Source organism: Eurypyga helias, unplaced genomic scaffold (genome assembly GCF_000690775.1).
Source record: "Eurypyga helias isolate BGI_N326 unplaced genomic scaffold, ASM69077v1 scaffold43970, whole genome shotgun sequence".
Lineage (NCBI taxonomy): Eukaryota > Metazoa > Chordata > Aves > Eurypygiformes > Eurypygidae > Eurypyga > Eurypyga helias.
The window spans coordinates 1-12,540 of NW_010224653.1; the positions used below are offsets into that span (position 1 = coordinate 1).

Here is a 12,540-nt window from a genome sequence, read left to right on the forward strand (position 1 = left end):
GCTGGAGTTAAACCACGACAGATGGCCAGTGTTGAGCTTCGAAAAAGCTCGGCTTGATCAAAATACTAGTTTTTAAAAAGTGAATGCTTCAGAATAGCAACAAATGAATGCCAGAAATAGCAGCTTGTGTTGTAACCCTTGTATTCCCCAAATGATCAGAATTGTAAATCACAGCGATTAAAATCAAATGAAACCAACAGGGCCTGTAACCAGCAGGACAAGAAGGGGTGATGTGGTTAAGGGCATGAAGCGCCGTAACAGGATTTGCCCTTGATTTTTGTCACGCTGGCAGAGATTTCTCTTTGCTGAACTCTATGTGAGCTCAAATAGAGGCTGCTTCTGTCCTGATGGAGGTGCCAGGAGGGGTAATTATCGCAGCTCTTGCAATGCTCTTAGCTGGTACGTAGCGGTGCCACTCAGCAGGCCAGTTTTGGGGCTGGCTGGCGCTCCCGAGCTGAAGCCGCAGCATTTTACCCCAGGTGCTCTCGCTGGTTTGGCAGAACTGCATCACGGTACCCCAGAATTGCATCTGTCCTCTCTGCGTACGTCAGCGACTCGCTGGCAGCCCTCAATTAACACATCTCTTGCGGCTGTGGCTGCTTGCCTTGAGAGTGGCTTTCCCTGAAAACACCCTGTCCCATAGCCAGCGCAGCTCTCCGTTTGTATTTTGGAGGTTTCATTGTGGAATGTGAATTGCTTCCTCTCTAATGCTGCTCAGGAGAGATGTGTTCTCATGCGTTTGGTTCGTACAAGCTACTTCTTCTCAAGCAGCCCTTTGTAATTACTAAATGTTTGTGTGGGGCAAAAGAAACTTTCTCCTTTTCATCTTACAGTGAAAATATTGCCTGCCTTGAATAGAAAATTAGTGACTGCTCACAGCTAAGGGAGGGGTGTGGGGCATGAAATACCTTTTAGTGTGTTCAGCACTAGATCTGCACTGGCTTTTGTATTCTAATGCTGGTATTTCCTGTAATCACGGTCATGGGTAATTTTAGCTGGGTTGCTCTTGCCTTTCTCACCTGTACAGCGTGGGAATATCTGTGAAGTAATTCAGTATTCTCAGGTGGAAGCTGATACTGTCATGAGTTTTGAAAGCATGGAGAGGAGTACAGTTGGTAGTTTATTTTATTTACCTTGGCATACTTTGTTTGCATTGAGTGACTTTATTTTTTTTCTCTCTTTCCCCCCCAGGTCTATAATTAGCAGAAGATTTTTCTGTATAGTTGGCACACTATACCTGTATCGGTGTATTACGATGTATGTGACTACACTCCCAGTACCCGGCATGCATTTCAAGTGTTCTCCAAAGGTAAACTTCTGGCTGCCTTTCCGTATTTTAATTTGTATGTTTTCCCCTTGTCCTGCTGTTACAAAACCGTGAGCAACACTTTCTCAATAATTATTACTAATTTGAAAATACCGGTTTGGCATGATGGGGACGTCCTTCTGCAGATCATCACCTTCCCTCTCGGTGAAGGTGTTGACAGTCACTCCGGGGCTGTGCAGACATTCCCACCCATTTCAAAGTGCTCCTCTACACAATTTCTGTAGCATTTTCAGCTGATGTGCACTGTCAGCACTTTTCTATCTCCACCAAAGCAGTCGAAGGTGTGCAACCTGTGGAGCGGCCACATGTGACTCGTTTCTTCCAAACGCCTCAGTGTGTCAAGTCCAAGTGGGATTTGTATTTGCAAATGGCTCAAGGGGACTTTTCTAAGGCTGGTGAGACTGTCTCCTTTGCAGCTGTTTGTAGGCGCATATATATATGTTTGCCATTTTGATAGCACAAGGATTTGCCACCTCCTCCACAATCTAGCACTGCCTCCTGTTTGTTGTGCTGAGGAATAAAATGGGCTTGGGAAAGCCATGGCTGAAACCACTGAGACAGAGTTGCTTGGGCAAGACCCTTGTAGCCAGCCTTGAAGGGTAATTCTTGGGGTGGAGATGGGACAGGGATGGTGGTGTCGCATCCATCTCATCGCCCAGCGTTGGTGTAAGAGTGGTCCTTACTGCAGCGTGCTGTTCGTGGTGGGGAAATGCAGTCCTACAGGCTGGACTTCTGCGGAAAGGGGCAAGGTGCATATATTAGACACAAGTCTCTTAGTGGTTTATCTTTGTGCCCCTCCTGGGGTTCTTTGTGCTATAGCTTGATTTAAGCAGGACAAAGGAAGGGAGGGAGTAATTTCTGTGAAATATCTACAGCACACACAGTCCAGTGGCGTTGTGTGCACCACCGTAAGTTAGATGACAGGTAGTAAAATCTCTGATTTACAGGTAGTAAAGTCAGGATTTGAGTCAGTCCACGTGCTGTCGCTGTTCTGGTGAGGATTGCTGGTATGTACAAAGCCAAAACGCTTTGGTTCCTCAGGGAAATAAAGCCAACGAACGTACTACACTGGTTGTTGGACAAGGCAAAGCATTTGCCAAGCCACGTGTGGCTTTTTGAGGGACCGAGGTCTTTTGTAAACAGAAGCGAGTAGGAGAGGAGCCAACATTGTACTTGATCAGTCAGCCATTATGAAATTAAAGAAGAAAGGACACAGGTATTTATGGGCTGAAGTGAGTAAATCTGCCATTTCTGGACATGTACAGCATTGGCAAGTCCATCTCATTACTCAGGTAGAGACAAGCCTATGTCGTGCTCTTCTGTTGCCCCGGTAGAACTAAGGATTAGCTGGGCTTTCTTGAAAGCTACCAATATACTGTTGGGAAAAGAATAACTTCTCAGTACCTTAATGAGTTATATGTGATCATGAAGGGTAGGCTTTGGAGAGCGTTTTGATGTTTTGTAAACAACTGTTAGCAGGAAATGTTTAATTGCTGCAAAGACCCTGTTTAAATCTGTCAGAAATGAATGATTTCCACTTCTTAAAGCAAGACTGAGCTTTAAAATAAAAGAAAAACATGCCTATAATGGCCAGCCAGGGGGTCTGTTTCCTTCTGACTGTTAAATGATTACCATGGCTTTTAAAACTTCATAAAATGAGGTAAGGATGCAGCACCTGTGTAGTCACATGTATTGATCCATGTGTCCTGCTCCTTTGAGCTCAGACGGCTTCTGCTTCCCGCTGGGTCCTGGAGGTGCTCAGTAAGTTCCGGTCGTGCTTGTCTCATGGCATGCATTTTCTTTGTGGGTTTGTTTAACATTTGGGCTTGGTTTAGAGCTCAGAGCAGCAAAAGCAAAGTCTTGGGATAGTGCCAGTTGCCCCTCGGCCACCTGGGAGGAGGGAGAGGAGTGTCCTCACCAGAAGGTCTTGGCTTGCTTTGGTTTGGCTTTGGTAAGGCAAATTTGAAGGTTTTTCACAAATACCCTCTGAGGCAGCATCACGGCTGGGAGGTGGGTCAGGGCAAATCCATCAGGCATGGAGGAACATCCCCTGTTGCTCAGGTGGATTGTGTGAGTTAAAGCCCATGCAGAGTTTTGGCACCGTGCCTGACAAGCACCGTATATGGGGTTTTTTTGAAGTGCGAAGTGGAAATAAACGATTCTGAAGACCTTCCAAGGCAGGGCAGTGGGAGGCCTGAGATTTTGGAGTGAGATACTCACTTCTGTGCATTGAATCTGGGTTTCGACAGCTGGACATAGAGCTTGGGCAGTTCATCCTGTTTTCTGTTGGATTATCATCCACAGGGCCTGTGCTGTTATGAACCAGATAAATTAAATCCAGCTTGATTTATTTTAGAGTGCATTGCCTCTTGAACATAAAGAAAAACAGATGTTTAGGGAACATGACAAAATTCTAGCTGTCGCTGGAAATATTTTTAATTCCTTTTTGTTGGTGAAGCTGGATTGTTGAGACACAAGTTGTAGGTTTTCCAAGAGACATTATTCTGAACCTATACATATGTAATGGCTATACATATATATATATATATGTACACACACACTCACATTGTATATGCCAGTGCAAGAATATGATGAATAAAGAGAGAACTGAACACAATAGATCTGCTTGAAGATTCCCACTAAAAGTCCTTTTCCTGCACAACTGCACATTAGCAAAGGCTGCCAGTGAGACCTGGGAAGAAAGATCACTCCTTTACAAGGTAGCAGCAACAAGTACTTATCAATAACGTGACTGATCTTGTGTATCAAAGCAAAAAGAGCAAATACTGGAAGGCAAAGTTTCTGGCTAACACCATTGCTTTCAACTCCGAAAGGTTCGCCCTGATGTTTACTGTGCTTTTGTGTTTTCCCTTCCACCAGCTTTTTGGAGACTGGGAATCTCATCTGCGAAGGATAATGAAACTGATTGCTGGCGGGGGATTGTCCATTACAGGATCCCACAACATGTGTGGCGACTATCTGTACAGCGGTCACACCGTCATACTAACTCTTACATACTTATTTATCAAAGAGTGTAAGTTCCTTACTGCTCATGTGGCATTTCCTGTTGTATGATTCCTTCCTAATTGAAGAATTATTGCTGTGCTGATCGGTGAATACAATTACAGTAAAAATACACACTTCTTCTGCTAGATAAAAATAATAGAACTTTAAAGACATAAGTCTTACTGAAAAAGAAAGCTTTGAAGACAAAACACTTTACCATGTAGATGTCTGAGTGAAACATTTTATTTTAAAAAGATTTTGTTTGGGATATGATTGAAACCTTCATTGCACTCTGCCTAATGAATGGTATTTCAGCTGTGTGTTTCCTAGTCTGGAGACATGAACGCCATGCTAAATGCGAGGTTGCTCGTTTTGCGGGAATCAGGCCTTACTGTATGCATTTATCTTTTGTGAAAGGCAAGAGGAGTGGATTGCAGTCTATGTAGAATCAATACTGACATACAAATCCGTTAATTTTACTGACCAGCGTATAATATATTGTTACACATTGTGCTTGTTTCTCAAAGATTTCATAACCTTTCCGTTTTTCCAAGAGCCTGATTACCCCTGAGTACCGTTTTAAGTTACTCCTTGAGAGAATGATACGTATTTTGAGATCTTGCCATTGCTGCCCTTAGTCTTAATGCACGGTTGCAGTCTGTGCCCTCTGCTAATTACAGCAATAGCCTTGCGTGCTGATAACGTTACACATTGAAATAATCACTGCTTATGCTTCATTCCAGACTCTCCACGGCGACTCTGGTGGTATCACTGGCTTTGCTGGGCACTCAGCATGGTTGGGATGTTCTGCATCCTCCTTGCTCATGACCACTACACTGTGGACGTGGTGGTGGCTTACTACATCACTACAAGACTTTTCTGGTGGTATCACACAATGGCCAACCAGCAAGTGAGTTTCTCAGAGTCTTTGGATCCACATGGCTCCTCTTGGCGTAGCGTGGTGGTGGGCAAATATCTACACTTTGCCTTGAGCCTTTTTGCAGGAGTAAGAGTGGAGTCTTGTGGAGCATCCCCCTCTTCCTCCCTCACACTGGGTTTGTGGGAAAGAAGAGACGCCATCAGTTGCGTTGAAGGCCTACCCACAAACAGGGGGGCATTTCTGCTGCTGCAGTGTAACCTCATTTTTGGAGTCGTCCTGAATTTGGGCCAGTTTTGTGAGAGCAAAGCAAACCATTTAGATGTGGTGGGGTTTTTTGCCTTGGGTTTTTTTTTTTTCAGTTGAAGCTAACTGAGTTTTCCTTGTATTCTGTGGCTTGTGCCCTTTGGTTAGGTGGCAGTTCTCTTGAAGAACAGTATGAGGCCTCGCTAGAAATGAAGCAGTTTGTCAAAGTGTTTCTAAGAGATGGTAAAGTTGCGCTGACCAAAGGAAATGTTTTTGTTTTGGAGGATAGTGGAGCAAAGAACAGGCTGCTCCTGCCCTAAGCCCGGTGTTGGGGAAGGCCTGAAAAACAGGGTGATAGGGAAGATAGGGAAGAACGAAGAGGTGCAGCACGTGATGGGGGATAGCAAAGCACAGTTTGTAATACTGAACCAGAGAGCGGTGGTGAATGACTCAGAGGTTGACCAGAGTAGTCTAAACGAGGTCTCACGTCATTCTCGTTCTTACTGTCCTGCCAGTGAACTAGATTAATAAGAAATGAGCTTACGGCGTTGGGGCATGTGAGAGAAAATGCTCAAGTCTGTTACCTGTGGGAAATGCCTAGTGAGTTAAGAGAAACCTTACTCATAGGTCTGTGACAGCAAATTGGTGTCCAAGTATTTTCTGGGCAATGTGGAGAAAGATATTTTGCTTATCTGTTGGATACGTCTCCAGTTAATTATGTTTAAGAAAGACCTAGTGTGATGATAGGAAATTAATTCATATTGTGATGGTACAGACTTCTAGATCATATCAAAGCCTTCTAGCTACTGTATCATATTACGCCAGTGGTTTGGACGCTGCTTGAAGCAAGTCTTGACACCGCAGTCGAGCCCTCTGATATTTCTTTGCCACCAAATGCCTAGTTGGGAAGAATGCACTTGAATCTTCAGTTTGGGAACCCCTGCGCTCGACAGCAGTTTGTGCCCAGACTTTGTAGTTGTTGTCGTACGGCACCAGACTGACTGCCCTGCTTCGGATTTGCTCCTGGGTTCTGTCAGAATGACAGTGCTGAGTGGCTGTGCTTCCAAGCTGGAAGCTACTGAAGCCAGGCTTGCCGTGACTGCTGAGGAGGCCTTGCGTCAGAAAAGCCCTTTGCCTTACTGTAGGGCAAAGCACCTTCTTTGCTGCGTGGTGTGACTCAGAAGATGGCTCAACATTGCTTCCCAAGCTGCTGAGATGTTGGGAAATACCAGTCTCTGGATCCTTACCTGACTACTAGTCTCTCCTTCCTGGCGCTGCTCCATGTGCAGCTGTGGCTTGTCTCTGACCTTACAATTAAGAGCAAAAGCCCACTGGGGCTGAAGTGGGTTTATTTTACATGTGAGTTTGTGACATGGAAAGAAAACTTAGCATGTAAGCCCCGTGCTTGCACTCTGTGATGGGCTGATCCGATGCTTCCCTGCTCTGGCACTGAAAATGTGCCGCAGGGTGCTTGGGTGAGTCCCTCGGTGTCTCAGCCGTGGCTTGCTCGTGGCAAGGAGAAGCGGAAGGGTGGGTGGGGGCTGTTTGAGAGCACGTGGAGGGCAGGGCAGGGCAGGGTTCGTTACCTCCTCAGGGTGGGGGGAGGCATGCCTCTATCATTGTTCTGCCGGCACGCAGCTGGGCTCTGAAGCGGCTCTTGAGCTACATGTGATCTCAGAGGTACTTACTGAAGCAGCAGTGCTTTGGGCTGGGGTTTTTTCATTCCCAAGTAAGAGGCAAGACCAATCTTTTCGACCATTTACTCCTTTCCTATGGGACCACTGAACAGCTGAGGTCTTGGAAACGGGGTTGAGCCTCGCGTGGGAGCGACATCTGGTGCGTGCAGGGAGGCCATGGAAAAGTAGCTTGGCTCCTCTCGATCTTTGTCTGTGCAGATCCGTCTGGGGGGTGTTTCTAGATACTGAGAGATCTGTGGAAGCATCTGTAAGACAGGCGCCACTGGTGGATGCTAGCACGCGATGTGCGATGACGTCACGCGCGTAAGCGATGGGCTCTTTTGTAATTCTCTCTTGTTTTCCGATTATCTTTGTGCAGGTGCTAAAAGAAGCTTCCCAAACTAATCTCCTCGCAAGGGTCTGGTGGTACAAGCCCTTCCAGTACTTTGAAAAGAATGTCCAAGGAATTGTACCTCGCTCCTACCACTGGCCCTTCCCCTGGCCGGTGCTGCACCGGGGCAGGCAGGTGAAATACAGCCGCCTGGTGAATGACACGTAACAGCGTGTCGATGGACGAAACGGGGGGAAGGGACCTGTCCCAAGTGCTAAGAACTCTGTACGAGAAGATGCCATAAAAAAAAATCAACCGCTCCCTAACCCTTTCTTTTAACCCTTGACTTAACCTATTCAGTTACCTGGTAAGCACTGTGATCATTTTTCTCTCCAAAGGATCTGCGTTGGACAACAATAAAGAAGATTTAACTTATCATGCACTGTTATACATTTCTTGTTACTAGATTTGGGATTTACATTTGTCCATCACCATGTTCCTTTGTATATGATGCGACAGCATAAATGAAAGCTTTTATATCATAAGTTCTGGTCTTTCCAGTCACGTCTGGGAATAAAGCATATTATTTTCTTGGGAAAACATACTTTTCATATCTCTTGCCCCAAAGATTGGGCTGTAAGCCATTTTCTAGCAAATGACTATATGAAGGTTTCTAAATACCTGCCTTGGGTAAATCGAGAAATCTTTCTACCTGTTGCACCGTGCTACGAATAAGATGATAGACACAGGAAGGTTTGGTAATCTTGATTTTGTAGAATCTGCAGTGACTGTGTCAAAAAGTGCAAAAAAAAAAAAAGAAGAAAAAAAATTGTAAAGTGATTTTCTAAGTATTTCCTAACTTTATTTTTCAAAATGTGTATAAAAAATTAAATTTAAAAAGATTTTTACATGTCAGAGAATAGAGAGTTAAAATTTAAAGAAAATGCTTCTTGGGAGAGAGAGATTTGTCTATGTTTCTAGTGCCTTTCTTGTCTTGATTGTATGGTCAGTAGGCAGTCTTAAATGTTTTTATTTAAAATAAAGTATTCCATGAAAGCAGAATTATATATACTGTATAATTACTAATTTTTGCATTTATAGCTAAATTAAACTGGAAATTTGCTTATAATGTTGAAATTGCCATGTGTAGGGGGGGGAAAACCACCAAATAAAAAGGGTCCGATCTTGCTCACACATTGTGGGCAGGTCAAACTAAAAGGTATCTCACTTTATGGTCTACTTGGTAGCTGTATTTTCAAAAGCAAAAACAGCCATGAATTCCTGTTTTTTAAGAATTTTACAAATGATCACTGCGTGAACTACGAATGGTTTCTCCATCCCGTATTGAGATGTTGTTGAAAAACAACAAAGATAATCTATTTCTTTAAAATATTTGTGCAGAAACTGCATGTAATGAAGTTTCACTCCTACCATACATACTGTATGTCTGGGGAAGTACTCTATCCTGAACTTGCCAATGTGCAGAACAAAATAGTTTTTTTAAAGAATGAAGAAGAGAAAATATATATATAAATATATATATATCCATTCTGTATTTTACGTGAAGCAGAGTTATCTTCTGTAGGGTTTTTGTGTATTCACAAGGTGATATTTGTATTGTACAACAACAATGGTGAAGGAAAATAAAAAGGCTTTTGAAAAATGTAGTTTCCTTTATCTCTTTGCTATTAAGTTTAAATTTAAAGCTGGGTTTATTCTTCCAAACCTTGCCTTTGAGTTTATGTGTTATTGCACAGTAGGCCATCAAATTTGGACTGTATGGAAACTGCATTGCTTTTGAATTGCTGTTGGCGTTGGGCAAATCAGTGCCTTATCTGACTAAATGCTATGCAACCGATTCTGATCGCGCGGGAGCCGGGGCGGATGGGAGGGGCCTTCCTGGGAACCATCACCAGGGCTTGAAAAATCTACCCCAAAACTGCTGGGACAGAGCGCAGGGCAGGGTAGGCAGCCAGGGCCCCGGGCTCTGTCAGGAGAGGAAAAACAGGCAGGGAAATGTCAGTGAGTAGCGGTGGGAAAACAACATTCCTTTCTTCTTTTTGTCTGGGGGGTGGAGGTGGTTTGCTCCGCTCTGACCTGCCCCGCAGCCTGGGCCAGAAACTTCCTTGAGGAACTGGCGGGGCGTCGCTTGTGCTGCTCTGCCCCGCCGTTGCGTGGGGTACTGGCACGACGAACACGTTGCTTACCAGTTCTCTTTCTCCCCGGCAGGGAGGGGGTTTCTTCGTGCTGCTCAGCAAACCCCTTTGTGACGGCGTTTGCAGAGCTGTCTGCGAAGCCTGGGGATCCGCCCTGCGTGCTTTGCCTTGGTGTTACCTTTGCAGCTATGTGCTGGAAAGTCGGTTTTTTAAGGTCAGCCAGCCCGCCCCAAGGCGATTGCTTGAGAGAATTCGTGCTCCCAGACGTAAAAGAGCGAGTAGATTTTTCAAGACCTGGCGTCACGCGCACCAAACCCATTGACATAAGTAAATGTATGGATATACGCACATGACATTAAATGGAATCTGCTGAATTCTGTCTTGTAGTGTCTGACTTACCGCACGGGTCTCACCTGGGTTACGTTCCGCCGCAGGGCTGTGCTCCGGTCAGGCATCCTGTCGTGAGAAACAGGGCTGGGCAAGCAGGGACACGATGCTCAGAGCCGTGCCGTTGCTCTGGGCCCTGCCTGGGCTGGAAGAGGGGACCGAGGGAATGGATACGGGACAAAACGGTTGTGCATCCGTGTTAACTCCGCACTCAGGCCCTTGTGCTGCCTTGTTCTTCCCTGCGAGTGTCTGCTCGGCAGCACCAGCTAAGCCGGGCGATGGCACTAACGCTGCGGGGATCAGTGCGAGGGGTGCAGCTGCTTATTGTTGAGCGTTGCGCTCACTGGGGATCCCAAATTTCCCTCCCTTGAGCGCTTTGGCTGCATCTTCCCTAGCCCATTCAGGTGTGGTACCTCATAGAATCACAGAATGGTGTGGGTTGGAAGGGACCCTAAAGACCATCTAGTTCCACCCCCCCTGCCATGGGCAGGGACCCCTTCCACTAGACCAGGTTGCTCCAAGCCTCATCCAGCCTGGCCTTGGACACTTCCAGGGATGGGGCATCCACAGCTTCGCTGGGCAACCTGTCCTAGTGCCTCCCCCCCCTCTCCAGGAAGATCTTCTCCCCGATATCTAATCTAAACCTCCCCACTTTCAATTTAAACCCATTACCCCTTGTCCTGTCACTACAGGCCCTTGTAAAAAGTCCCCCCCAGCTTCCCTGTAGCCCCCTTCAGGCACTGGAAGGCTGCAATGAGGTCTCCTCAGAGCCTTCCACAGTGATGCCTCAGACCGTGCTTTCCGTAGAGGCGTAGCCAAGGGATGATGGCAGTCTCCTGGAGACTGCGAGCAGCCACGCTCACCTTTTGAACTTTGTGTTTCTAGGATGCCATCCTTGCCAGCTTCCACGGGCAGTCCTGTTCCCACTTGGAGGCTGAACCACCATGTGCATCATCCCTTTGCCCTGGGGCGTTGGCGCATCATGCGCGTCTGCCTTGAACCGTGAAGCTTGTGCTGCTCAGACGCACATGCACCTTCACCGTGGATGCCCCGTCAGGGAGGTGAGCGCAGCAAAGTTGGGCCAGGGAAGGAGGGAAATCCATGTTGTGCTGCCTTGATGGAAGCAGATGGAGCTACCGACCCTTCCCACATCCTGCCAGTAAAGCAGTCCTCCCCTAACTTGTCGCTGAGCGTGGAATTGTCTGGTTTGAGGGTGTCTGTAGGAGGACAGAAGGGAGCCTGGTTTGTGTGTGAAGCTTAACGTGTTGTCCAGTGCAGATTGCAGGGGGGATCTCTACCAGAAAAGGCTGGAAAAGGCCAGTGTAAGGTGGAGAAGGACCTGCCAATTGTCCGAGTCCTGGCCAAGCAGAAACCAAGATCTTTGTCAGGAGGGTGGACTTTGCTGCTGAGATCCACCTCGGTTTAGCTTTTAGTCCTTCTGGGTGGGGAAAGTTTTAACAGTGCGTCTGCCTTGAACCGTGGATGCCCCGTCACCGTGGATGCACCTTCACCGTGGATGCCCCGTCAGGGAGGTGAGCGCAGCAAAGTTGGGCCAGGGAAGGAGGGAAATCCATGTTGTGCTGCCTTGATGGAAGCAGATGGAGCTACTGACCCTTCCCACATCCTGCCAGTAAAGCAGTCCTCCCCTAACTTGTCGCTGAGCATGGAATTGTCTGGTTTGAGGGTGTCTGTAGGAGGACAGAAGGGAGCCTGGTTTGTGTGTGAAGCTTAACGTGTTGTCCAGTGCAGATTGCAGGGGGGATCTCTACCAGAAAAGGCTGGAAAAGGCCAGTGTAAGGTGGAGAAGGACCTGCCAATTGTCCGAGTCCTGGCCAAGCAGAAACCAAGATCTTTGTCAGGAGGGTGGACTTTGCTGCTGAGATCCACCTCGGTTTAGCTTTTAGTCCTTCTGGGTGGGGAAAGTTTTAACAGCCTTAAAATACAGGGCCGGGAGCTTTTTGAGGCGCACCAGCCAAGGAAGGGCAGTGAGCTCTTAGCTCTCCTGTGCTCTGAAAAGAGAAACCGGCCCCCACCCACCTCCCCCCTCCTGCATTTGTTCAGGGAACGGCTCAGAGTATTGCGCGTTGGCTTTGCCCTCCTCCTGGTGCCGGGGTACTGGAGTGCTCCCTGAAGACAAAGCACCCCGAGTTCCTGTTCTGGCAGCTTTCCCCACCCAAATCAGCAGATCCTGGCAGCAAGGGCTTACCGGGAGGATTTATGGCTTCTTGGCCATGTGATAAGGACTCCTTCCACAGCCCGGTTTCCAAAATAGAGATGAACCCCTTGCATCATGCAACGTGGTCATGCCACGCATCTCCCCTGTAACCTGGCAGGAATACACATCTTCCTTGGAGAAAACACATCGGTTTTCCAGCACGGGGGGGCACTTCTGCTTTGCACGTGCTGCTTGGCTCTTCCTCAGAGCAACGCTTTCCCCGTGCTCTCCTGCATCCCAGCTGAGGGCCGTGCCCATGGAGCTGCATGTTTCCGTCCAGGGCCTGGAAATGACTGATAAATGCTCTTTGGGGTGGGAA

General features: G+C 47.0%; 1 protein-coding gene across 1 annotated transcript; it reads left to right on the forward strand.

Moving 5' to 3' along the window:
• Window positions 1-1,191: 1,191 nt before the first annotated feature.
• Window positions 1,192-9,126, forward strand: LOC104505002 (phosphatidylcholine:ceramide cholinephosphotransferase 1; the record flags this gene model as incomplete). Its single annotated transcript, XM_010146539.1, has 4 exons — window positions 1,192-1,309; window positions 4,208-4,361; window positions 5,077-5,243; window positions 7,512-9,126. Coding segments are annotated over 4 exons (619 nt in total), but the record flags the coding sequence as incomplete, so codon positions are not given.
• Between the last annotated feature and the right edge of the window lie 3,414 nt (window positions 9,127-12,540).